General features: G+C 39.9%; 2 protein-coding genes and 1 long non-coding RNA gene across 6 annotated transcripts; 1 reads left to right on the forward strand and 2 right to left on the reverse strand.

Moving 5' to 3' along the window:
• ttf2 (transcription termination factor, RNA polymerase II) lies at positions 1–15,284 on the reverse strand. 3 transcript variants are annotated; one of them, XM_047370036.1, is made up of 23 exons: positions 15,183–15,284; positions 13,829–13,934; positions 11,971–12,057; positions 11,790–11,859; positions 10,666–11,526; positions 10,281–10,401; positions 8,925–9,098; positions 8,691–8,848; positions 8,224–8,305; positions 7,714–7,839; positions 7,451–7,601; positions 5,835–5,940; positions 5,523–5,707; positions 5,204–5,357; positions 5,010–5,101; positions 4,677–4,762; positions 4,437–4,570; positions 4,142–4,321; positions 2,365–2,423; positions 1,910–2,063; positions 1,683–1,765; positions 1,079–1,153; positions 1–548 (listed from the first exon to the last, which is right to left on the reverse strand). In XM_047370036.1, the coding sequence occupies exons 2-23, from the start codon at positions 13,921–13,923 to the stop codon at positions 404–406; spliced, it is 3,378 nt and encodes a 1,125-aa protein (XP_047225992.1). In that variant the 5' UTR covers positions 13,924–13,934; positions 15,183–15,284; the 3' UTR covers positions 1–403. The 3 variants fall into 3 exon arrangements, with proteins under 3 accessions (XP_047225992.1, XP_047225991.1, XP_047225990.1); XM_047370035.1 differs by lacking the exon at positions 15,183–15,284 and adding an exon at positions 14,120–14,221 and having other exon boundaries at positions 8,691–8,845; XM_047370034.1 differs by lacking the exon at positions 15,183–15,284 and adding an exon at positions 14,120–14,221.
• Positions 15,193–27,369, forward strand: cenpj (centromere protein J). 2 transcript variants are annotated; one of them, XM_047370032.1, is made up of 18 exons: positions 15,193–15,552; positions 17,162–17,285; positions 17,372–17,557; positions 17,680–17,806; positions 17,973–18,078; positions 18,433–19,191; positions 19,936–20,668; positions 20,914–21,046; positions 21,217–21,382; positions 22,184–22,315; positions 22,584–22,721; positions 23,023–23,113; positions 23,425–23,576; positions 23,753–23,839; positions 25,314–25,454; positions 25,670–25,754; positions 26,099–26,219; positions 26,924–27,369. In XM_047370032.1, the coding sequence occupies exons 1-18, from the start codon at positions 15,193–15,195 to the stop codon at positions 27,114–27,116; spliced, it is 3,834 nt and encodes a 1,277-aa protein (XP_047225988.1). In that variant the 3' UTR covers positions 27,117–27,369. The 2 variants fall into 2 exon arrangements, with proteins under 2 accessions (XP_047225988.1, XP_047225989.1); XM_047370033.1 differs by having other exon boundaries at positions 23,428–23,576.
• Positions 24,078–26,979, reverse strand: LOC124871087. The gene is made up of 2 exons (XR_007038942.1): positions 26,873–26,979; positions 24,078–25,411 (listed from the first exon to the last, which is right to left on the reverse strand). It is a non-coding gene; the product is annotated as an uncharacterized LOC124871087 (long non-coding RNA).
• Positions 27,370–27,382: the final 13 nt, after the last annotated feature.

Genomic DNA, 27,382 nt, shown 5'->3' on the forward strand with positions numbered 1-27,382 from the left:
TGAAAAATATACAAAATAACCTTTATTTTTAGTACATTAATAGAACATTTCAGAGTGACATATCTACACTGCCACAGGTATTACAGCATTACTGTAAAAGGTATTTCCATCTATAAGTTTAGCCATTTTTTATCAGCATCTGCATGTAATGGTTAAAAATGTAAATCAACAGCTGTGAAGCATTAGCTGTAGGGAACATAGTGAAGCAGCCTTACAGTTATTAAGTCACTAGTTTTGCAGTGGAGGAACAAACAATGATAGGCTTTCATTAAAGTATTTTAATACCTTATCTTTATTTGGTTATTTCCAGACTTTTCAGAGGTTTACAATGATACTCACAAATATAACAAGCAAACAAATATGTAAACATTTATTAGAGGATGACCTCCGGACTTTCATTTTTTTAAACCCCAAAAATGATTTTTAGATCAGCCAGGGAGAGTTTGGAGACTGTGCTTCCTGTTCCTGAGAGCACATTCTGGGCCAGCTCCTTCTTCTTTGTCTGCAGTGTGGCAATCTTCTCCTCTACTGTTCCTTCACACACAAACCTGCAATCATAAATTGAACAAATACATCTTTACAGGCCTTGAGCTAACACTTTGCCAACATCAAGAAGTACATTTAGTAGGGTAATAAAATGTTAACTGTACATTGCTGTTGTTCCTTAATATAGTCATTTATTAACCAAAGAAGACAGTACAACACCAGTAGGGTTCCCATAAATTCCTATAGATTTAAGGGAGAGATTTCTACAGTAGGCAGGCTTTTAATTTGGAACCTAATTAACAGAAATAAAGGCTTGGAAACATCAGTCTGTGTGTAATTAATCTGTGCAATATGTTTCACATAGTGAATTAAGCTACTGAAATAAATGAACTTTTCAATAATATTCTAGTTAATTGAGATGAACATATAAGATAGGGAATAAAGTCTGGAAAAACAAATATGTTTCAATACTAAAATGTTCTTTTACCAAACTTTTCAAAACATGGAAAACACCAAAACCCAAATTCCATATATATTCCAGACTGCGTAGGATGTCTGTAAAAGTAAATATTTGATTTTACAGTTTTGTTACCTGTGAATGGTGACATCTTTACGTTGTCCGACTCTATAGATCCTGTCACAGGCCTGATCCTCCAAGGCTGGGTTCCTGTCATAAAATTTAAATGGATAAAGTTTCTGTATTAATATGTCTATGTGAAACAGAGTAAATGGTGTTACTGACTGCACAAAACTGGATTATTTTCATATTTTATTAAACAGAAACCTGGATTACAAATTATTCTGAATGAAACTGAGTTTTATTCTTTTGCTTCTAAAATGTACAAATAGAAAGGAACAATGCTGCACAAACGTATTCTTACCCATTCATCTTTTCCATATTTTGTTACATTAAAACCAAACACCAACGATCTTTATTGGGATCTTATGCGATAGATGAATGCAAAGTAGAATGGTTTCTATCTTAACAAATAGAAATTTCACATTTACTCACGCTCTGATATTCTTATATGAAGTCCAGTATAACTATATTTATATGCTGTGGAGATTCTTCGGCATGAGAGGGAATCTGGTCCCTTGGTAATTGGCATACACACATACCATCTATACAATGTGACTAATCCAGAGCTTTAAGCCCAGTAGTATAAAAAGTATGACAATTAATGCTGTGATCTTACCAGTGCATGTCAATGAGGAAGAGATGATTCCCTCCAGTAAGATTGAGTCCAACCCCACCAGCACATAGAGAAACCAGCATAACCTTTTGAAAAAAGAAAAAAGTGCTTACACTTCTATGTTAAAGGCAACAAAAGACTTTCTCGTGACATTCTGCGTAAGAAAAAAAAAAAATCAAAAAATCAAGACTGCTTAATTTTAAGAATCGGCAGATTTAGCTGAGTTGTACCTGGGGTCCTTTAGGGTTTGTGTTAAAGTCTTCCACCACGTCCATGCGCCGTTTGGGGTTCACGGTGCCGTCGATGACTCCGTAAGTCAAGCCCATCTGCCGCAGATGAAGTGCTATGATGCTGAGCATGCTGGTCCACTGTGACACGATCACACTGCACAGCAGGCGCCAGGAAACCCAAGTGGTAAACATATGTTAGGGTCACTTATATGCCTCTTGCATTCGTTATGGAAGGTAAAAAAAAAAAAAAGTGCGTTCAGAGATGATGAAGGTAGCAAAAGAAGATATTTATCCAAGGACAAACAGATGAACACACAAATTTAGGTGATAACTCCCAAGGTGGAATCAGATTTAAAAGGGATTTATTAAGACTCATGCAATGAAAAAAGTAAATAGACTATGATAGAAAAAAAGATTGACGGCTGTATTATTTACAGTACCGTTAGTCTTCTTACCTTTTCTGATCGTCACCCTTGTTTCTTATTGTCATGAGCTCAGATGTGATGGCAGAAATCTAAATATTTAGGAAAGAATTAAAACTATCATGTTTATCAAAATAACATAAGCTCCACCAGCCATACAGGTCCTTCTCAAAATATTAGCATATTGTGATAAAGTTCATTATTTTCTATAATGTAATGATGAAAATTTAACATTCATATATTTTAGATTCATTGCACACTAACTGAAATATTTCAGGTCTTTTATTGTCTTAATACAGATGATTTTGGCATACAGCTCATGAAAACCCAAAATTCATATCTCACAAAATTAGCATATCATTAAAAGGGTCTCTAAACGAGCTATGAACCTAATCATCTGAATCAACGAGTTAACTCTAAACACCTGCAAAAGATTCCTGAGGCCTTTAAAACTCCCAGCCTGGTTCATCACTCAAAACCCCAATCATGGGTAAGACTGCCGACCTGACTGCTGTCCAGAAGGCCACTATTGACACCCTCAAGCAAGAGTTTAAGACACAGAAAGACATTTCTGAACGAATAGGCTGTTCCCAGAGTGCTGTATCAAGGCACCTCAGTGGGAAGTCTGTGGGAAGGAAAAAGTGTGGCAGAAAACGCTGCACAACGAGAAGAGGTGACCGGACCCTGAGGAAGATTGTGGAGAAGGGCCGATTCCAGACCTTGGGGGACCTGCGGAAGCAGTGGACTGAGTCTGGAGTAGAAACATCCAGAGCCACCGTGCACAGGCGTGTGCAGGAAATGGGCTACAGGTGCCGCATTCCCCAGGTCAAGCCACTTTTGAACCAGAAACAGCGGCAGAAGCGCCTGACCCGGGCTACAGAGAAGCAGCACTGGTCTGTTGCTCAGTGGTCCAAAGTACTTTTTTCAGATGAAAGCAAATTCTGCATGTCATTCGGAAATCAAGGTGCCAGAGTCTGGAGGAAGACTGGGGAGAAGGAAATGCCAAAATGCCAGAAGTCCAGTGTCAAGTACCCACAGTCAGTGATGGTCTGGGGTGCCGTGTCAGCTGCTGGTGTTGGTCCACTGTGTTTTATCAAGGGCAGGGTCAATGCAGCTAGCTATCAGGAGATTTTGGAGCACTTCATGCTTCCATCTGCTGAAAAGCTTTATGGAGATGAAGATTTCATTTTTCAGCACGACCTGGCACCTGCTCACAGTGCCAAAACCACTGGTAAATGGTTTACTGACCATGGTATCACTGTGCTCAATTGGCCTGCCAACTCTCCTGACCTGAACCCCATAGAGAATCTGTGGGATATTGTGAAGAGAACGTTGAGAGACTCAAGACCCAACACTCTGGATGAGCTAAAGGCCGCTATCGAAGCATCCTGGGCCTCCATAAGACCTCAGCAGTGCCACAGGCTGATTGCCTCCATGCCACGCCGCATTGAAGCAATCATTTCTGTAAAAGGATTCCCGACCAAGTATTGAGTGCATAACTGTACATGATTATTTGAAGGTTGACGTTTTTTGTATTAAAAACACTTTTCTTTTATTGGTCGGATGAAATATGCTAATTTTGTGAGATAGGAATTTTGGGTTTTCATGAACTGTATGCCAAAATCATCCGTATTAAGACAATAACAGACCTGAAATATTTCAGTTAGTGTGCAATGAATCTAAAATATATGAATGTTAAATTTTCATCATGACATTATGGAAAATTATTAACTTTATCACAATATGCTAATATTTTGAGAAGGACTTGTATTATATAAAGTTCACATGTCATGGAGTGTTTAGCACTCACCTTGGTGCCTTTACTGGTCACCTCAAACAGCTGTGATGGGAACCGGGTGCCATTAAGGGCCACTGTGTCTTTGGGGTCACCACCCGATGGGGAGGGGGTCGAGGAGAGCGACAGAGCGTTCAGCTGCTCCTCCAGTGATAGGACTATCCCGTCACCCTGTAGCTCCGATGAGTCCAATGTCTGCACAGAAACGAAAAAAATCAATGGTCTTGCATGCCATAGATTTATTTCTTTGTTTTTGTTTAAATCAAAACGTATGAGTTCTGTAAGAGCTAAAACAAAAAAGCTCTTGTACCTTTTTAAGAAGTGAGAGGTGGCAGCAGCACTGTCTGAGACGCAGCAGCAGTGAGAGGATGTGAACAGCGCTAGATGCCTGCCGAGGGCTCGACCCAGCAGGATCAGCCCGGGACACATTGAACTCTTGGGCCACTGGAGCGAGAGCACACCACACTGTTCTTAGTTGCTGTTTTTACTTTTATAGAATTGGTTTTTCATGCCTTTATGATAGTATGTCAAGCCAGAGATGCCATCTAACCTTTTTCAAACGGATTGAGACAGGAAGTGTTTCCCTTGTCCAAATCCTTCCCTTCGTGTCTCTTCAGATAGTTCTGGAGAGTAGACCTAAGAGCAAAACATTTATATAAGAGCAACATTTATATAAGAGCAACATTTATATAAGAGCAAAACATTTATATATATTCGTCTTTGCCTAGTTACATTAAATACTCAAATATCCCTCCTATCCCCGTTTTAAAAAGTCTCCATGTTTTGAAAACAGAAAAAAACAACTTTACGGTACATTATTAAAATCTTTCAGCTCGTTTTCACTAAAATATGAGAGACACATATTCATTTGTTGGTATTTTACCTGGACTGAGCAAACACCACATCATATACAGCCTGCTCATCCGCAGAGAGTTTGAGCTGATGTACTTCACATGTCCGGTTAGGCAGAGACACCTGAAACATCCAACACAATGCACAACTCATTGTTTATGTTTGAGGGCTACAGGTGCAACGATGGTGGCTTATCAAGGCAGGAAGGAGTGAAGGTCTCTCTACCAGTGGTTTTCCCATCGAGTCGAGCTGATCTTTGGTTCGTCGCAGCAGCAGAGTCCTCGTCAGGATGTTGAGTCTCTCTCTGCCCCTGGTGGAGCCGTTGTCCACCTGAGCTTTCCAGAGCTTGTACTCATCGAATGGAGAACAACGCAGGAACCTGAAAGACAAACTTCCAGTTAGCAGACTGTCATTCATAAACCAGACTGATTTATTTCACTACAGTGTAAGTTAAAATGCTAACTTTCCTTTCATATATTCCAGCTTTGGAAAAGGACAGGAGTTGAACTGAGAACCAGAGCAAACAAATAAGATTTAAACTTACTTTAGCAGTGAGTACATGTCCAGCAGGTTGTTCTGGATGGGGGTCCCGGTGACAGCCCAGCGGGCGCGGGCTCTAAGCTGACAGACAGCCATAGAGGTCTGCACTTTGGGATTTTTAATGTTGTGGGCTTCATCCAGGATCACACGGGCCCAGGACACTCGCAGTAGAGGTGCTGAACGTGATGACTACAGATTGATGAGTTCATTTTAGTTTCTTCTTGAAAATCATGATTTTAAATCTCATGTAATCTAAATTGTTAGCCAAATGATGGGTCAGATTTTTTTTTTTTGCATTTTGACATGCTGTATTTACCATATGATCTGGATCTTTGCTGGGGTCATCAGCATCCTCCTTTTGGACTGGAATCTCCTTAGAGACCAAATTGTATGTGGTCACTACCACATCGTAATCTGCCAATCTGGAAGAGAGATACAAACTAATGTTCATCATCTGTAAATTACTTGGCATTTAAACAATCGTATCTAAAATCCAGATTCTTTTCATTAGGGCTACTAAAAACCAAATGTAAACTGAAGCACAAATTCAAATGATTACTATAGAATTAATGGCAGATAGTTCTGCAGTGGACATACTTTAAATACGGAACCAGGAAAAACCACAGACAGACAGACTGAGAAACTGATGGATGGACAAATGGGTAGATGAGTGGCTGTTGGATAAATCACTGAACAGATCAAATAATAGAGGCATGTATGGATAACAGATGAACAAATGGATGGATGCAATGACAGACAGACAGGTGGATGATGGAAAAAAAAGCTGGATGGATGTTAGATGAATGAATAACTTTTAGAGAATGGGATCAAGTAGCTAAATAGAGTCTGAAAAAAACCCCCCCAAAAAAAACATTTTTCCATATTTTAATACTTAAATACAACTCCATATTTTTCCACATTGCATAAAAAACTGGATCAAACATAACTCTTTCTTGTAGTTTAGTATAGTATAATATAGTACAGCATAGTATTAAATAGCATAGCATAGTATATTATAACAGTATATAGTATAGTATAGCATAGTTTCTCAGACAATGGACTCTGACTGGAATTAGAGTCAAGATAATAATTTAGTATCCAAGTGGCTCCAATAATCATGATGAGACCAGCTCTCTGGCTACAGTGGTTTTTTTCTTTGTCATTTTTTTCTTTAATGAAGAAACCCAGGAAGTAAACATGTAACATGTATGCACCAGAAACAGACTTTCCATCTTCATTCTTCCACTGCTTCACTAACCCACAGATGTTCTGAAAATGGGTGAAAACTGACTGCCTTCATCAATGCTGCCTTTCTGAGTCTTATATTTATAAAGAAGCCATTTCATGCATGAACAAATTAACTATTAACTCTCTTTTTCAAGTAATATGCGATAAAAGCATTAAAACACCTTTTTTAATAAGTCACTACATTTTCCCCTAAGCCACCATGATTTCATAAGTTACCTTAATTTAATTATTAATTGTTATTCTCTTTAATTATTTGTGTTCGTTACTTATTTAATTACCTTTATGCCACTGCAATGTACTTTTTCCCATTATGTCTTTTTTTCTCATGTACAGCACTTTGAATTGCCTTGCTACTGAAATGTGCTATATAAATAAACTTACCGAGCCTTCACTACTTCTCATCAATAATTCCCATTTAAAAAAAGGTTCTAAATGAAACCCAGCGTTAGGTCTCAGTATCATTCTTTGGCTCAACCTTATTGACCAAATATAGGCCAGGAATGCCTATGGCAGATCAGAAAACTGTGGCTGACGTAACAATCTTAAACTTTCAGCCTATCGTCACAAACTGAACTGTGTGTGAATAAGAAGAAAACATGATGTGATGTTACTTTGAGAAGCAGGGAAATAAAGCAGAGGGAAGACATCAGCAGTGACGTATGCTAACAGGAGTGTGGTTCTCACGCTTTGGCACTTTTCTCGCGGCTGGCCCCGTGGTACAGATACACAGACATCTTCCCCGTCTTGACATGTCTTTCAATCTCCTTCTTCCAGTGGTGAATCAGGGAGGCAGGACAGATGACCAGAGAGCCTTTAGAGACAACAATGCTGGAATCTGGATGGTAAACAAGCAACCAAATAAACCAGATAAGTGTTTTGTAATCTAATTATTAACAGATTAGAGTGTTTTATTAGAAAATGAAGGATTGACAACAGACAGGGATTACCGGTTTTAGACAACCAAAGGTCCAACTTCTTCTCTTCCTTCTTTTCACCTTCTTTTTTGGCTTCCATCTTCTTTGTCAGCATGAGACAGATCATGGTCAGAGTTTTCCCCAAACCCATGTCATCCGCTGAAGCCAAACGAAAGGCAAGAAAAATCATGAGAACATTTCTAAACTTCATAGACTGTAATGAGTCTCCTCTTTATCAGTAGAAGAGGAACTGAATTGGCTTTTTCGAAACGTGTTTCCATGCAATGAGTTTTCATTTATCTGGTCTTAAGTAGTATTTTTGTTTATCTTCATTCTGTAAAAACTTGGAGCAAATAACAGTGAGTAGATTACAATGTTTCTACATTAACAACACCTCAGGGAGTTTTACCACCTATTAAATGCTCAAAGCAAATATACATTATATTTCCAAATTGGTTTATCTTTAAGTTGCTCCATTATATGACCTGCAACTGTTTGAAAGTTTGGCAAAAGATCATGGCTACATAGATAAATAAAACTTACCCAGAATTCCTCCACATGGATTCTGAGTTTCCCTCCAGAGCAGCCAGGCCAAGGCTCTCCTCTGATGGGCCAAGAGCGGCACCTGACCAGTCAATTAAAGAAACGCAGTGTCACCGACACAGGACACTCTCAGAGTAAAAAAAAGTAGCAAACAGTTTTTTTTTTTTTGTAACTACAGCTTTAAAAAAAAAAAAAAAGAAACAAGAACCTAAAAATGATAACCAAACATTTGATCCCTTTAATCCAACATCTGCTGCTTTCTCAAAACTGGCTTCTCAATTATCAGCAGAATTATTAAACTCATACATTCCTAATCTGAGGTACACAGCGTGCAGACATTTCAATCTCAGTGTAACGTTACCACAATATGATGCATAATAAAACACAGGGAGCTTTATCAGAATCTAATGGAGGCTGTCAGAATTTATGAGTGATTAAGCAGCACAGAAACAGAAGGAGAGGGAAACCTTGATGCCCCTGGGGTCTGAAGTCTCCTCCTCAGGGTGTGGACAGGACTCCAGGGATTTGTGAAGATGGTCGATGGCTTCACAGGTAGCGTTTTTCACCGCCAGCAGACGGTCATTTGTCATCCTGCCACCATAATAAGGGTCCATCTGAAGATCTGCTGGAAAAAAGCAGAAAAATTACTAAGCAAAGTAAAAGAAACGCGCATCAAATTCAATATTCCAAGTATGGCCCACCTCCAAACCTTTGGGTGTTTCCCTGAATCCCCAGAGAGCTGCTACAGGCTTGGTGTTGGACTGGGCCTGGTACTGGGGGGGAAGGGAGGAGGACGGTACCACCCTGCCGGCTAAATGAATTGCCAGCGGTCCTACCAGCAGCAGAATCATTGCTCTTAGATTCATCCACACACTCTGGAAGTAATAAAAGCATCAACTTTAATTAAACCGATTTCATATTTACCACCATTTAACTGATATTGTTTCATATTGTTCTGTTTCAGTGCACATTATCAGGTAAAAAACATATTACAATGAATTTCCATCCAACATTTTGAGAACTGAACTTTGTCTACAACATTTCAGGGCATTTAGGATTCATAAATACTTGATCATTACAACATCATTAGAAGCCAAGCTGAGGAACTTGACTGAACAATTGAGAAACTACAGCAGCATAATGAGAAGAAAACAAATCTCGTCATCGTCAATGTGAACTGTAAAGAGCTGCTCCCACGCTGTTCCCTATCCGGAATTGAAAAGTGAGTTACATGAATTTAACCAGGAGGAAACGAGGCTTATTAAGTGGAACATTAAGTCCTGTCGCGTACATGTACTTCACGTACGCAATATCCCTGTTTTATAAAGTGTAAGTATATTGGGATAAAGGTTGCAGAATAAACTGTCAGGATGTTACTTTTATGGTGACCTTAGCATCTCCTTTTATTTGTTTCTGCACTTAGGGATCGGATCAGCTGACTATCTAAGGACAAAGAAATAGATTCTTTATACCCAGTCTATGAGCTCCCCCAAGTGGTGAAATAATTTTTACTGGAATTAATAAATATGTAGGTGGAGCTGCCATCAGTTGGAGTCGCTCCAAGGATTTGGCATGTGGAGGTGAGTGAATCCTAACTGTTACAGACAGAGCATATATACAGTCCAGTATGAAATTATATCCATCCATACATCGCCGCTTCTCCCTGGAGGGTCGCAGCAGACTGGTACCTATCTTCAGGGGTCAGTGGTCGAGAGTTGGACAGGTCGCCAGTGTATCACAAATAATAATAATAATAAAAAAAAAACTGGGCCATGGCTGTGACATTTCAGTAGCATTTCCATAAATTGGGAAGCAGTAGCGAATGGTATGTGTGATATATGTAATATTTTAGAGTTGTGATGTTCATTACGTGGAATTCTCAGTCACGTCCAAAAAACTATTGCAGCAAGGCTCAGCTTGAGATCACATTGAGTATGCAACAGTGTCAGATGTGCAGGAGGGTGATTCTCAAGCATTATTTACTTACTTAAACATATCTTCCTACAACACTGAAATGCATGGTAGATTTGGAGCAGTGTGTTGGAGGAATAACTCACCAGGCTGAGAAGCAGCAGCAAGGCTAAGAGACTCCAGAGCATCCTCCAGCTCTTTAACCTGAATCCTCAGCCTCTCTCCTTTATCTGGCAGAGCCGCTACGTTCACCAAACACAGAGTGGCCTAGTCGGGCACACATATAAATATGGAGGAAAACTTAAACAGCAGAAAATATTTAAATAATGGCGGACTATATCGTGGAATTACCAAATTGTATTTTTATAACTTGTTTTACAGTGTACTAAGTTTTCTGCTGAAGGTAAAAGCCAAAAACAAAGGTTATTTAAACCTCAAACATGAAGTTATTTTGTAACAGAATAAATTAATTCTTAACATCAATCTTTGCTTTAGACTGCAGCAGAGTCTTAATTTACTGCAACCACTAACCTTCTTTTGTTGGAGCTGCGCACTGAGCATGCTGTGCATCCCTTTTGGATCCCCCACCTTGGCAGCCGACTGAAACCCAGGGAAGCTGGTGATTGTCTTTTGGACAGCAGAAGCCGGAGGAGTTTTCTGAGTTCCCGGTTTCACTGAAACCAACACTACATCGTCATCCTTCTCATCTTGGTGGGTTTCCGTTTCATCTGAACAAACATCTGCTGAAACTGCACAATCTGTTCCTCTGCTGGGCTCAGATTTGACAGTGGTCGTCTCTGCTACAGGTTCAGGTTCACTCATGGACCGGGTTTGACTATCGGTTGCTTTCGGTTGTATGTTTTTTTTAAGATCAGGGCACATTTGGCCGATTTTCTCAAAATGGTTAACATCGACAACAGTGTCAAGTGTAGAAATCGTTTTTTCTGCTTCTTCCTCAGCAGAATTTCCCTCAGCCTCGTCTTGTACCCTAACTGCTGTTTCATCGTCACTCTCAGCTTTGGAGTTGCTACTTTCCTCCCTTGAAATCCTCTTCTTTAACTTCATACCTGGTGGGAGCAGTTTACCTCGATATGTTTCAGATGCACTTAACTTTCTTTCCTCTTCTGCTTCCACACCTGCACCTACAGCCTCCACATTTTCCTTCTGGGAACTGTGTCTCTGTTTCACATTATAACTTGCTTTGCCTATTTTCTTCTCTTCAGAATCAGAATCAGAATCAGCTTCCTTCTCTTCACGCCCACCACTCTGCATGTTTCTCCACTCTGAGGCTTTGTCCGTCTTGTTGGGAACCTTAAATGGATTTCTGACACGTGGAAGACAGGAGGACTGCAGCTGGGAGTCAGTTAGAGGGGTCCTCCTTTCTTTTTCTGGCTGCAATTATTTATAAAAACATATATTCAAATAAATACGATTGCATCAAGATCAAAGGACTAGGTATTTTAGGGAACTGTATATCATCATAGCATATCAGTTGTAGATTTACAGGAAAAAAAGGGCTAAAAAAGAGAATGTAGGACTACATGGACTGTATTCAAAAATCTGTCTAAACTAATGAGCACCTAACACAGTGATGGGAGAGACAGCAGAATACACAGAACTAAGAGTGTTTGGGGTGAATTCTGTGGCCGTCTTACAGCAGTCCAGGGAACATTTCCACACCATCTCTGTCCTGTTCTTTTTCCAACAGCACATCTGTAGTAAAGCCTGGGACAAATGAGCCAAAAGTATAATGTTCATAATGGTAATTTAAATACTTAATAATAGTACTTAATAAATCATTCTAATTTTCCAAACTCAATCCTCCTGCATACTCACCGGTGGCCCTGCTGTTGTTGACTGTAACTGAGAGCCTGGAGCTCCACCACTGAATCTTCATGATGCAGACAATGGGAAGGCGGGACACTGGAATGTTAGGAATTTAGATTAAAAGCAGAATATGACAATTTCATTTAAATATGACAACATTTAACTGTTTAAATCTCAGTGGAACATTTTGCAAAACTAAATACTGGCTAAAATGGGCTTACAAAATAACATTACGAACATTACCAAACTAATTCTTGCTGCCATATTTTTCTTAGAGAAGACACCTTCTCCTTGGAGTTCAGGGAGAAGAATTTTTAGTTATTATGACATGGATAAACTCACCATACCTTTCCTATTTCTTCCACTGCTAGTTCCATGAGCAATAAATATAAATATTTTTTTAAATATATAATTAAATGCAAATAGTGTGCTGTTTAGCGATAAAATTGCACCTGCTAATGTAACTGGTGTCCTCAAGTAGCTTTTTTTTTTTTTTTTCCTTCGGTAAGTTGTTGTCACAGCCATACCATTTTTGCCTATAAAAGACTGCAAGGGATTTTAAATACTTTTTGTCATTAACAGAGAAAAAAACACCACAAAAATATGGTAATAACCCTTTAGGTCCATACCGCCCATCGATGCTATTTGACCGCTTGGATGGGGGAAAACAATGCGATGATGGAAAATAAAGAAACACTGAGGAAATTCTCGGTCACTTATAAATTTATGTCATCATTGCAATATTAAACAGGATCAACGAGTTATTTTTTTTTCTAATTTAGAGTATCTCCACTAACCTACTACCCTATCGTCTGGTACACTGACTTTAGGAAAGATGAGGAACTATTTGGAAAAGACCTTAAAACCCTTCACAGATTGATGGGTACCAAGGTCAAAGGTCATTGCTGATGTCTTTCCACACTGCCACTGTCTTATTACACACATGTGGGCTTCAGCAAACTGCCAAAACTCTTGTTCTTATCAAGAGCACTGAAAGTTTCTGATGAACAGTTTTTTTTCTCCTGTCATGGCAGCTTAGACAAACAATATGGTGGGACTGGTTGCCTTGTAGTGTCAGCGGTAGATTTGCTCGACAACAGGGGAAAATGAGACATCCATTGTTGCACAGTTTATTCAATAAATGAATGTCCTGATGTGCCAGATTTCATTAAGGCAGATGACTTTTTACCCTAACTACTGTAATTTTAAAGAATTATTCATGTTTCTAACATCTTCAAGACTTTAAACTGTTGGATATTTGCTTAACCCTTATGCTGTGTTCATTTCATGTTAAGAAATTAACACAGTCAGTCAGAAATTACTATTCCACTAAAATTCACCATAAAAAAAATTGTATTATTACAAATTACTTGTGTTGTTTCTAGTGAATATTACAGGTTTTAAACTTCTGTATGTTTTAAGGAACACCATCAGCAGGTTTCCCGCTATAGACCTGCATTTTTCAGGCATAACTTCTTTTTACATGACGTGTTGCCCACATCTTTATGCAATATTTAGATGGCTTGCTTGGCATATAATGCTTAAAAGACTTGTCCATCGCCTGACAAATGAGGATGTACCTGAGCTCAGTTTGTACATTAACAGTTGTCTCTCCCATTCATTTCCAAAGACACCGGTCATTTTCGACCTGGTACATTAAGAGTGTACAAAAGTTGTGTAAAACTCAAAAACTTTTATGCGAATCAATCTAACTTATTTTGTTGGAATCCTCTTTGTGGACAAAGTCATGGAATCTCAGTTTAATCTGAACAAATGAATTACAATTTATATAGATAAAACTTTTAAATGAGTCAAATTTGACCGGAAGGGTTAATAGCAAGAGCTCCCTGATGAATGGTTGACATACTTGGCCTGTTGAGTGAAAGCACAGCCCTGCTTGTCAACGCAAATGTAGAAGCTCTTGCCTTTATTTGGTCCATCTTTCACGCCGGTTTTTAGCATACATACGGTACCTGTGAGAGGGAACAGAGAAAGTATTACTTAACCACTCTTACAACCGTCCCCGATGACAGAAAATAACCCACCTCTAAGTTAGCAAGAAGAGGGGTCTTGAAAAGCAAATACATAACAGAGCCCCAAACATAAAGTACGTTTATGCTGTATAACAACTTATTACAGGTATATTATAATAGCTTACCGTGTACATTACATTTAACTGTTTCCATTGTTTCTTATTCTTTCATTTACTACCTACAGCTATAACGTCTCACTAGATCGGCACTTTTGTATTGACCAATCAGAGCACTCAGAGATCACTTCCGGATTTTTAAGTGCTAATATAAAAGCTCACGTCCTACTTTGACGTTTACATTTTGTCGCATTAACCCGTAAAACACCTATAATATTTTACTTGGTAATGTACATAAAAATAAATTAACACACATGTGTACGTGTAACGGTGGATTATAATAAATATCGGCATCAAAGCCATTATTCTGAAATGTTTCAATTTGGACCTTAGGGTAAACCGGAAACATAGCCTTTGTTTGTGCTCCGAGTAAAATGTTTCACACAATTTTTATTGTAAAAATATTGTTAAAGGACACGGTTTATTGGATTATGTCGTTTGTATTTTGTTTAAATTAAATGGGATTAAAAACTGCAGAAAAACATCAAATATCCCTGAACTACATTACCCACAATGCATCAACAGTCTTCCGCTCCCGCGGGCTTTGTTTTGATAATGGCGGCAGGGTTAAAAAGTTTTGTATGTTGTATTTGTGTTACGTTTTCGTTTTAGTCATGCAAAACGTTTCTTTTACCAGGTAATTGCACTTAGTCCTAACGTGATTAACGATGCCGTAAATGTACATGTTTGGTCGTGAATGTAACAACCGTTAAAAACGTTGAGTCTGAAGTTAAACATTATACCAGCAGGTGTAAACAGACCTTTTTAACTGCTGCGTCATTTAAATAAAAGATCACCGTTCGCTTTGGGCGTTTAACAGCACCGGTATGAATTATGTCGCTGTCAGGTTTATTTGATGTTTACTGCCTTGTATGCGATATCAGTCAAACTGACTCTTATTTGTAACTGGTACTGCTGGGGCTAGATCATGTACAGAAATTAATTATGTCATTTTATCCGAACCTGGATTCACAAGCAGCGTGTGAGAGGTCGCTCATTCATGATAAAATTAACCTTTAACCTGTCACCGTAATCTTTCAAATCCAGGGTTAGTAAAACCTTCCTGAAACACCTTGGTCAACATGTCATCTCCATCCGAGCTTCAGTACTCCCCGGCGGACTTCTTGACCAGGTGGATGCCGAGTAGCACCAGAGCCGGGGTGATTCTCGGTCCATCCCCAGAACTGACAAGGCCCTTGCGGCACATCACTGCTGCGGTACCTGCTCCACTGCACCCGGACGATTCTTTCGCCTCTGATTTTGCACCGCTGCCTGCCTCCACGGACAGCAGCTGCCTCGGTGTGGATGGATGTGGAGAGGGAACCAGGCCGGTGAGCAGTCTGCATCCTGCACCACAGGGAATTTCAGATGGACAGTTCGAAAGTCTGGAGGAAATGGCAAGCAAAACTCAGGATCTACCCCTGATGATGAAGCTGGAACAGGTAAGGACGTGATCCGCAGGTTATTATTCATGTTGCTTCTGTAGGAGTGTGGATTCCCGTGGGATTAATAAAATATAAATATTCAAAAAAACATTAGAAATGCCTCAACATGACGTTTTAAACTGACAGCTCCCTCCTTTGCTGGTAGAGTCCAGTGGATGGACTCATAATTGACACATTCAGTGGATTTTTCACACTTAAACAGCTGTAACCATCAATTATACTGGTAGAAGGGTTTGGATTATACTGAGAAACAACCTTGGTCTCATTAAATTAAATCAGACTAAACCTGTAACTATGCAATTTGGGGATTTCAGCCATTATTTCCTACATAATTACCACTTACAGCTCAATGCAAATTTACACTTGTTATTATTACGAGTCACAAAATGCTTGCAAAAGAGGGAGTTCAGGATTATCAAACTCTAATCAACCAGTCTGGGATTACCATTTTGTGCACACTCATGGGTGTTTTATACTGCACTGATGCAGAAGGTCGACTACACGTGTGCATTCAAGTAAATGAAACAGATAAAACCAGTCCAATCTAAAGGAAGATCTGTAGGGATTATCAAATCAGGTGATAGAGGATCTTCATTGCTCCAAAGTAGATGTAGTAAAACTACCATAAAAATAGCCTGAGGACCAAAGGGTTAATACCCATGCACTTCTTTTGCATCCCCTGCTATTCTAGACATCTCTCCCTATTCATGCTGACCAGGGCTTAAATTGCAAAGGAGGTGTTGAAGTAAGTAAATACTCTTAACATGAGCTGGATTTAGTGGTAGCATGGGATCATTAGTGAACGGTCTGTAATTAATCATGTCTTGTTGATTGCCCTTTGAAACCAACTGAACCAAACCTGTAAGGAGTAAGAATAGACCAGTATCAGATTCTCTTGGTGTGGTAACCTTAAGTAACACACCATAGTTTCATATAATATCACAGTTTTTGACACAAAGATGTAAAACACAAATGTATACCATGATCTAATTGAAAAGCGTCAACTCCTGCTGCTTCTAAAATAATATACCCCCTTGATTATAACAGTTATATTGTTATCTGTACCATTTTCTTAATGTTATTTGGATTTGGACACACAGACCTAAGGAAAACCATATCACACAAGCCTAATAAGCTGATACTAGCTGCATAATTAGAGCTATCTGCTCCAGTAGAGTCTGCAGTCATCTTATTAACCGACACGCTGCTCTATACTTGCCAAACGTCGTTTTAAAACACTGGTGTTTTATTAGAAGTGATGGGTGGCACTCCTTTGGTTTACACAACTACTCCAAAAGGCCAGATATGTCTTTCTTGTAAGTATGGGAACATAGTAGTAGCCTTCTTTTAGCCTGCCGACTGAGACTGCACAGCAACAGACGGGGGAGGGGCAACGCTACACTCTCCACGCGCCACAATGCCAGAGAAAATTTGAATAACTCTGATATTTTCTGTAGCCTCTCATTAAAGGGACGTTAAACTGTAGGAATGGTAAGGTAGAACACTTTTTAAAATCTTTTTTTTTTTTTTTATCTTGATGCCATTAACCAGCCTGTGCCTGTTTGGGACTTGTGCAGTTGGTGTAATAATGTGTGCATTTGTGCAGTTGAGGAAATGGCAGCAACACATGCACGAGCAGCTGAAAGCCCACCAGCTGGAGGAGCTGCTGTGTCTGCAGGAGGAGCAGCAGAGGCTGCTGGGGATCGTGAATGTATCTCAAATCTGCACAGGTTAGTAAAGGAAACTTATTAATTATTAATTTGTTTTACAGAAAATAGAAAAAAAGTGCATACACTATCCATTTTATAATCGATAGAAAGGCCAGACTTACCTGGAACACACTGGCAAAAAGACCCGGTCCAGCACAGCCCTGATAGGAACTGCAGTGAGATGACACATGGCATCCATGGCCTCCGGCAGGAGCTGCAGCTCTCCACACCGAGTAGGCAGGAGCAGCTGTCTGAACATCAAGAGTACGAGGACGATGATGACAACAGAGAGGGTAAAATCTAATTTGTTTTAGATGAAAAAAACAAAAACAATGCTTAGTGTCACTTTGAACACATTCAAATGAATGATTGTGAATAAATGACGTTAATGCATTTTACCCTGTAATTCCTGCAGACACGTGGGACTCCAGCGATAAGAATCCGAAGCAGAGTGTAGACCCTAGGCATCTCTCTGAGCTGGGTGATGTATTAATGCAAGCAGAAGCCAAAAGCAGACAACAGAAAAAAGTCTCACATGACAGGTTAACAAATCTTATATTTTATTAAATATTAAAAGGACAGTGTCTGGTTAAAAACTCTCAATTAAATATACAGCAAATATACCTCAACATGTCTCTCTTATATGTACCCTTTAAATGAGTAGACTTTCTAAAAATCAACTTTTTGCCCTTCATGGGTCTTCTCCAGACCTATTAAACCAGGTATTGGGGGACAGAAGAAGACCTTTGAGGAGCTTCTGGAGGAGCAACTGAGGCTGGAGGAGCAGAGGCTGAAGTCAGCCCAGCAACAACCTGTAAGAGAATAGATATCTGAAGATTACTATGCAAACTGAAACGACCAGAGGGTATGGAGTTTGTTTTAAGTAGTTTCCAGATCACAGTTTATTCCTGTTTTAGTTGTCAGCGTGATGTGTTGTAATGTGAATTTTGAAAAATAGGCTGCTTTTAATGCAGGGTTTTAAATCATCCATCCGTGTGTCCGTCCATCCAGATTTCAAATTTTAATCCTGACCTCTGTGAAATATTTAATATTGATGGTGAATTTTGTATATGAACAATGCCTCAAAAACTGATTGAGTCTGGTAAAATCTAAAATATTGACCTGTGATTTTTACATTCGTTCAACCTTTTTATTCTGATCTTGACAGAAGCCAGCCAGACCTGAGGCTGCAGTCCCTCCCAGGAGGCCCTTTCTGAAGCGAGGCGAGGGCCTATCCAGGTTTACCAACAGTTCCAAAGCTTCAGCTCCGAAAGCAAAGGACAAGAAGTACCAGAAACCACAGCCTGAAGCCAGTGCAATCCCTCGCATCAATTCAACACCCAGTTCTATTCTGAAGGGTAGTTCAAATGGTGTCCCGCAACTTCCTGTCCAACGCAAAACAGCTGTACTCAACAAGGAGAACCGAGTGAGGGGACTCTGTTCGCCGCCTCAGGATGTCAGGGCTGACAGCAAGGCAGCACGGACAAGGGTTCTGGGGAGTCACCAGAGACAGAACACCGGACCAGCTACTGTTCAACCTGAATCAGAAGCCAGACAAGTAAAGCATCTGCTGAGGCAGGAGAAGGAACAAAATGTATCTGTCTCAGTTCAGGCTGTGAGGAACACTGGTCCTAGTCTGCAGCTAAATCCTGTAACTAAACAGGTGGGTTTGCTAGGAGGGCCAGGGAGGCCTGAAAGGGATGTTGGGAAAGAGAAAAGATCTGGTTCTAAAGTGCAATCAGCAGAAGGAAAAGCTGGAGCAGGAGGTGGACTTCCACAGGATTCCTTTGAGTTGTCGTTCCAGGAGAAGCTCCAGCGGTGCGAGTACAACCGGCAGCTGGAGAGCATGGAGCTGGGAGAGTTTGAGCTGTTAGAGCAAGCGGCTGAGGAGCTTTCCTTCTCATCCAACTCCTCCTTTGTCATGAAGGTGCTGAGTATACAGTATATTCCTATTTCTTAATGAATGTAAAATCAGGTGATTTCCATTTTAAATCTATTTCCTATTTTAAGTGACCTTTTTAAATTCCGTTAAGGTTTTCCAGTCCATGTTCTCATGTCCCTTTTTGTACAAGCAGGACAGGTGTCAGTCCTGAGTAATATTTCCGCACCAGTTCACACATTAAATAAACTCCTCATGATGGTTTATTTCAACATGATCATTAAGTTGATTTTGGAGGGTGCGTTTAGACACAGCTAGAAAGCACTCGCGGCTAAGATTTGCGACGTGTTGCCACAGCGTTTGGATCACTGTTAGATTTTTAGATGGGTACAGTGACTTGCATTACAACCATAAACTTAACTCAAAGTAAAGCACAGTCATTACATGGAAGAGAAAGCATACATAGTTTTTAATATTTTTTATTGGAACATATGTACAATGTATGACTTCAATGTGTGAAAAAGCATGTCCCTTTAAGACATGCTTTTTTATTTCTGGCCATTAAAGACCTGCTAAACAGCTTAGTTCTCGACATTTACAGAGAAAACGTCACAGTGTGGATGAATCATCATAGCAACATTCTTCTTTGTTTATTAGGTATGATGATGGCAAGGCTGCACTATTCATGGGATCAGTTGCCACGGCTTTTTATTTTCCTCTGCTTTCTGCTGCAGTTGCCAATGAGTTTACTGCTTCAATGTATAGTCTCAAGAGACTTTCTGTGCTTCGCAGGTTATTCACATGGACCAGCAGAAGAGGCAGGCTGCCATTGGGCTCCACAAGAGACGACTCTCTTCCACCCCAATTAAGTTGACATCAGGAAGGGAACCTCAGAAGAACGGCGGTGTTCAGCACACAGACGGGTCCGGCTGCGAAGGCAAAGTTAGTGACGAGAATGAGGGAAGACAGGAATCTGAAGAGGAAAACAAGGGCGGCAGCAGCTCTGAATTTGGAGACAAAGAAGTCATGATCAAAGGGACGGTTTGTTTTTCTGCACCTTCTAACCCTACATATGACAAGCGGTCTTACCAAGATGAGGCCAGTCTGGAGGATTCATCGTCCAATGGGACAGAAGAAGAAGAAGAGGAGAGCGATGGTGTTTCCAGCAATGCTGATGGTTCCACTCTGATTGAGGACAGAGACAGCCAGCAGAGGAAGGTTATATTTGACGATGACGACACATGGAACGACCTGGAGGACACGGTCTGCAGCAAGGACACTGACTGCAGCGAGGTTAGTCCAGTTCCCAAGCTGAATGCTAGTGGAGTCTCGCCACTGGAGAAGACTATGTTAAGGAAAGTAGCAGTGAGCAGAGCTATGGAGCTGGATAAAGGCCTGGAGGCTGAAGCTGCACCTGCTTCTCAACTCATGACCAGGTTGTTCCCCTTGTTAAAGCCAAAAACTCAGAGTGACCCTCCCCCTGTTCCTCCTGCTGCCTCTGAGAACAAGCCACAAGGTGTCACAGGTCAGACAACACTTCCTTTGGATGCTGTGATCATTAGTTATTAAGCTAATAGTTTTGTATTTGCTTCTCTGAGTTCTGACAGTACATGAACAAAATCTGACTGACCGTCAATGCTGTGGTAGATCTTTTCTGTTAAACTATTCCTCAATTTAGGTAATATCTGCTTACCTAAGTAGGATTAGCTTCTGCATTTCAGTGTTGTGTATTCTTATTTTATAGTTTTGTGTCCGTGTTCTGATGTTCAGGCCAGCAGGTCCAGTCCAGACAGCTCAGAGAGAGACTGGCTGAGCTGGAAATTGAGATAGAGAGGTTCAAGAAAGAGAACGCTGCACTTACCAAACTCAGACAAGAGAACGAGAAGAGACAGGAAGATCTCAGGTGAGACGTTTGACTGAATGAAAAAGACTTGAGCTTTTCTTTGTCGCAGCATGTTTCCTATTCAATCTGCTTATCATGTTCTCTAGTTTCTTTCAACAGGATTGTTCTTTGTTTTAAGAAGTATTTTTTTATCCCTCTGCTTTCTTCCATCATTGTTTTATGTTTTGTAGGAAAGAGCGTTTGGAGTTTGAGCAAACAAAAGCCGAGGAGCTAGCCAGATTTGAGGAGTACAAGAAGGAGGAAAACAGGAAGCTGCAGAAAGAGCGCAACGTGTTTGAGAAGCACGCATCGGCAGCCAGAGCCATCCCTGACAAAAAGGAACGAGAGGAAATCCAGGTTCAAAGCCTCTGACATAATTCATTTAAATGTTGTCTTTAGTTCTTAAAATTTCACTAAACAAATGTGTAGCGATTTAGCTGTTGCTTAAATGTGTTTCTGTCAAATGAAACAGAAACACTGAATATCAGTTAGGAGACTCCTCTTCCTCTTTCTCCCAGTTTTCCCTCATCTTCAATCCAGATGTCAGGGCTAACACATCAACTTCAAATGCCTCAAGCACGCCATGCTAATGTAATATTCAGGGTGGAGCTGCTTTTATTTCACTGTAATCATTTTATTATGGTCACAGTTAGCGCTCATTACTAACACATCACAGGTGAATGAAATGAACAACTGAAGCAGAGCTGTAGCTAACGATTATTTCGCTAATCGATTAATCTGTCAACAATAATCGGATGGTAAAAGGTGCTTAATAAAAGATTTTTTACAGAATCTGAACCAGATGAAGTTAAAGCTATGCCACTTGAGGAGTCCTGGATAGAGCATATTTACAAAGGTTTTACATCTTAAATACAAAATGCATATATTTTTTGTAGTTTTGGCTTAATTATCGCTCTGATTAGGTTCGTTTAGCAAATGACGTTTTAGAGTCTGTACTCCTGTTAACGATTATTCAATTATTAAATTTTGAATAATCTGATTGTTTTAGCCCAATAGTGAAGGTGTTGGTCTGAAGAAGTCGTTTATCGTTATTTTCAGTATTACCTGTTAAGAGAGAAAGATCTAATTGCTGCAATGTATGTAATGTGTTTAAAAAAAATGTCACACCTCCTTTACTGTTTTGTCCTTTTCCAACAGTTGTTGAAGCAGCAGCTGGGCTCCCTGCAGGAGGAGCTGAAGAGGAGGGAGAGCCGCTGGGCCTCCACACACAGCCGTCTGCGGCAACAGATCAACTCCCTCAACCAGGAGAGCAGCTCCCTGCGGGACGAGGTGCACCGCTGGTCTCTTAAGTCACGCTTACACATAGGGCTGAAATCCAGTCTGTTTATGGGTGATTTCAACATCTGGTGATTGTGACTGCTTGTGTTGTGATCAGATCTTAGGGGGCTTAGCTGCACTTCGTTAAGTTAATGTTTCCTTCAGCAAATAGGTCCAAAGAGCAGCCTGACCCAGGAGGTCTTATTTGCACACTGGTTGTGTTGTCATCTGGAAAACGCTGTGATATGTTCACCACCTGCTTTTTAATTCGTGATTAAAGATTCGAATGCTGGAGAAGCTGCGCCTCAGTGGCTGGAAGAAAAGCTCCGTCTCTGCAGAGGAAGTCGTCCAAACCAAAGATGGACCCAGAATATCAGATAGCAGTGTGCCATCTGTGACCAAAGGAGTAACATTTGCAGTAAGCCTGACAGCTTATTTATTGATGTTTTATTGCTCTTGATCTTTGCAAAAATCTATTTTAAAGTATATGAAGCTAATATAATTGGAACAATGTGGGAGAAGGTATGGTTGCATATCTGGCATTAGTGCGTGGTTAGCCCTCATTGTAAATGAACTCTGACATATCTTCTACGGTTTTGTGTGAGCTCTAGGAAGCTTTTTAATGAAAATGAAACCTTTGCGACAAGCACGAGTGATTCAGGAAGCCCTGTGGTGCCTCCGGTTAAAAACCTAGAATGTTAATGACTTATTCTGTTCAGACCCCTCTGGACTCTAGAGGAAGCAGCTCCAGCCCTCCACGGAGTACAGCTGCAAGAAGGAACTCAAAGGAAAGCAGTCAAGGAGCTGCAGGTACAGATAAGAGCTTCACAGCATTTACAGTGCCATTAAAATACTGCTTCACCTTGGCATTTTTCACATTTTGTCATGATAATATATTTTATTGTCATTTTATGTGGTGGACTGACACAAAGGAGTTGTGAGGTGGAAGAAATATCTTAAATTTGCTCCAGTTTCTCAGTTGGATTTAGATCTAAACTTTGATCAGGCCATTCTAACACTGTTGCTTTGATCTAAACCATTTCATTAGAGATCTGGTGGTACATTTAGTGTTGTTTTCCTGCTGAAAGGTGAAGGTGATTTCAATGATCTGTGGTTCTCAGCAGGGATAAAAAGTAGCCTGAGGAGGTCAGCCAGTTTAGGATCTTCTTTGTCATCCTCCTCTTCAACATTTTCTGCTAGAAGGATGGAAGAAAAACCAAGACCTACTAGCAAGAGCCAGGAAATATCAGCCCATTCACAGCACTGCTCTCCAGTAAGTGATGCCATTAATCCTGTTTCCTGCAAACTGGGAACATTCTGTTTAATGCAACAAGTTGACCTACAGATAAAGTCGGAACATTTACTTCTGATATAAAGCACTTTAAGTAGATCGTAGTTGTCTGTCATGGTCTGTTTTGCTTAAATTTATTTGGTGTGTTTACATTACAGAACATAGATCTAGTGCCAGAACCAGAAAGCTGTGAAGCAAATGAGCCAGAACTGCTTCAGAAGGTCATCACGCACCCTGATGGCAAGGTGAGACAGTTGGTTTTTATCAACGTATAAAACCTGTCAGAGAAGAGTCTGGGATAGAAAGGCCTTCTAAACAACTTCATCTGATTATGATGAGGCCTCTAAGACACTGAGATATATTGTTGTGTTCATTAAACTGATTCAGGTGTCAAATTTATAAAGGTATAAAGACAGTACTGGAGCATCTCAGAAAATCATCACAAAGACTAAATCATAATTCTATAGACCAGTTACACAGAGAGTGATAACAAGCGTTTATTACATTTTACAACATTTACAGAATTGTTATGCTGTGGCCTTGACAGTCATGGGGACGACTGTAGAGGACATTTATCTAGCAGACCTACTACTGTAAGCTACAAGCTGGCTGTTCAGACTGCTGCAGTCCACCAGGAAGTGTTAGAGAAAGTCATGCTTCCCTCTGCTGGCCGGATCACCTCCATGTTAGGAAAATGTGAGAGAATGTTGGTGAATGCTGGGGTACTGATATGACCCGAGATAAATAGACAGAAAGCTGAATAGTGTTGCTTTGGGTCCATAGCAAACAGGCTTTCCCTCATCTATCTAGCTACGGGAAAGAAATATTATTTCCCCCTGAAATCATTGTTTTAATGAAAAAGTTACTTCTGGCTGATATCTGCTGTTTAATATTTACTGGCTTGACCTCCTTACCACTTCTTTACCTTCTGAAACTTTTATGCTGCATTAAAACAGCTACTATTACCAAATACAGCCACTATGTATATTATTGAAAAGTTCATTTATTAACTAAACCCTATATGGATTATTACACACCCTATATTTGCCATGTCTCAGATAGCTAGGAAAATAAATTCCTCTATTCTGTCAAAACCTTTTGTTTATGTCTTGAAGAGTCCAGAACAAAACCCAAATAAGAATATCACTGGTTACCAACATGCGGTGAAATATTCTAAACAGGAAAAGACAAAAATGTATTCACTGTTACAGTTTAGCAGAAAAAGATACTTTAAAGATCATTATTTCAGACGTATCGCTATGTATCTAAATAAAAGGTTCATCAAAACATAACAAGGCCATAAAAACTTGCTTTCTTGCAGCAAATCTAGGTAGTGATGAAGGCCTTTTCAACAGTTGTGGTCAGAGACATTAAAGGTGTGGATGAACGAGCCTAAGAATGTAAAGAAATCAGATTAGGTGGACATTTCTATATTAAAATATATTATTAAATTGGTTTTATGTAATGATATTTTCTGAGAAACTGAATTTTGGGTATAAATGAGCTGTAAGCCAAATGCTTAAAATTCCACCTTGTTTAATTGGTGGTGTTCTAAGTTATTGAGATGCTGCTGTAGATGTGTACAGATGCAGTGACCTTTCTGACGGATTATCAAATCATAGTACAGTTAAAAAATACTTTGAGGGATGCAAGCTGTTGTAGTCAAATGCCTGATGGGAATATTCTAGTCCTTTGTGTTTCTCTTCGTTGTACTTTCAGATAGAGAAGGTTCTGCCTAATGGTGATCGTCTCATTGCCTTTCCCAACGGGACCACGAAAGAAGTGTCAGCAGACGGGCTGTCAGCCAAGGTCACCTTCTTCAACGGAGACACAAAACAAATCACAGCTGATCAGAGAGTGGTGAGACTTTATATCCTTCTATAAGCTTTTGGATATACTGAGTAAACCTATTCACTCAGGTCCCTTCGATGTTTTAACTGGGGCTTTAGAAAGTAAGTGTGAGTCCAGAGTCCAATTTAGATTCATTTTAAACACTTATATAAGTTAATTGATCAATTGTTTGTTGTAGATTTGAACAGATTTGTTACTGGCTTCTGTTTGCTTCTTGCAATCAGATCTACTACTATGCTGAGGCTCAGACGACACACATCACATACCCTGATGGCATGGAAGTCCTGCACTTTCCCAACAACCAGACCGGTGAGAGCAGACATGAAGCTGTTCCGACTGGCCTCAAATGATTGGGTTCATATTTGGGCGTATATTACATTGTTGTAATGTTTACAATCTTGAGTGATCGCAATTCAGACAAAGTGCATCATGGAAAGTCATCAATTATAATTTGTAATTGGGAGATGAGGAAGAACCAAATATTTTCGTTGAAATACACTAATGTGGGAAAAGGTAGTTTTACTGTGAGGTACTGAATCAGCACCACAAATAATAAAAATCCATTTTCTTTAGAAGTTGAAATTCTAATCCAACTGAGAAATAAAAACATTTTATAAAGGAGCCGCTCCAAATATCAATTATTCTTGTTCCAGAAAAGCATTTTGCAGATGGCCGCAAAGAAATCACCTTCCCAGATCAGACGGTGAAGAACCTGTATCCTGATGGCAGGGAGGAAAGCGTGCTGACAGATGGCACCATCATACAGGTCAACCCGTAAGTTAACTTCACGCAGCCTGACTCGTCTGACTGCTGCTGATAAAGCTTCAAACATCATGGTAAAAACTGCAGTCAAGAATAGGTGTAGGTAAGGTAGGTCTGTGGTATATTGAGACTTTATGCTTACTTTTACTATACCATTCATTGCGTCACCTTTTTATTCTGAATCTGTGGGATGTTTACATGTCACTGCCGATGCTAATGAGTTAACCAGAGAAATGACTTCTGGTGGTTTTAAATCAGACATCTGAGCATTATGCCTTTCCTAAGTCTATATCAGAACTATTTTGGAAAGCCACACTTGTTGAGGGATGGAGTTTATCATTTCCTGTTCGTAACATTGCCAAAACAACCTGAAAACCAAGTTTCTTCTGTTGACTAAAGAGCAACCTGTCACTTTCTTCCGTCTAATTACTAAGAATTCGTCCAGTCCAATAAAACCAATCTTGCAGGAGAGAGGCCTGACTACACAAATAACCCAATTATCTGAAGCTGTTACAAGGTAAAGCTGACAGTTTAGTAGCGAATTGAATGCTACAAAAAGAAAACACAGAGACTCCATTTAGAGGTAGCACTAGTTAAAGTCTGTGTGAAGAAACGTTATGATTTAAAAACATTTAGTTTGCTGATTATAGAGTTCATCCACTCACTGTGATATGGTTCCTCAGTTATAGTTAATGTGTACATGCTCTTTGTCTTAGGGACGGCACCAAAGAGATCCACTTCAACACGGGCCAGAAGGAAATACACACTGCTGAATACAAAAGGCGAGAGTATCCAGATGGTACGGTGAAGACTGTTTACAACAACGGCAGGCAAGAAACCCGCTACCCAACTGGGCGGCTCAGGGTCAAGGACAAGGATGGAAAGGTCATCCTGGACAACCAGCCATAATTTACTGCATCATAGCAACATTTACGGTTATTCATTTTATGTCACAAACACTTAAAACAAGAGACGGGACTGAGCTCAGCTTAGTTTCATACGGTGCCTCCGCTTTAAAGCATTAAAACAAAATGCCAGATGAAGGTATAACTTCTACACCATAGATTTTTTATTGTTTTTTTCATTGTGTAAAAATATTAAATATTTATTTTTGTAGCTGGATTTTTACTAAAATAAATGGATTTTTTATTTATTGAGTTTCTTTGAGGGCCTCT

Source organism: Girardinichthys multiradiatus, chromosome 7 (assembly GCF_021462225.1).
Source record: "Girardinichthys multiradiatus isolate DD_20200921_A chromosome 7, DD_fGirMul_XY1, whole genome shotgun sequence".
NCBI classification, from domain to species: Eukaryota; Metazoa; Chordata; class Actinopteri; order Cyprinodontiformes; family Goodeidae; genus Girardinichthys; species Girardinichthys multiradiatus.

Coding starts and splice junctions, on each gene's coding strand:
- ttf2 (XM_047370034.1), bottom strand. CDS start 14,147: ATGGAAACAGTTAAATGTAATGTACACG. Junction 4,322..4,436: donor ACCTCTCACTTCTTAAAAAG/GTACAAGAGCTT, acceptor GTTTCTGTGCAG/ACATTGGACTCATCGGAGCT. Junction 2,064..2,364: donor AAGGGTGACGATCAGAAAAG/GTAAGAAGACTA, acceptor CCTGCTGTGCAG/TGTGATCGTGTCACAGTGGA.
- cenpj (XM_047370032.1), top strand. CDS start 15,193: ATGTCATCTCCATCCGAGCTTCAGTACTCCCCGGCGGACTTCTTGACC. Junction 17,286..17,371: donor TGTATCTCAAATCTGCACAG/GTTAGTAAAGGA, acceptor TATAATCGATAG/AAAGGCCAGACTTACCTGGA. Junction 25,455..25,669: donor TCACAGCTGATCAGAGAGTG/GTGAGACTTTAT, acceptor TCTTGCAATCAG/ATCTACTACTATGCTGAGGC.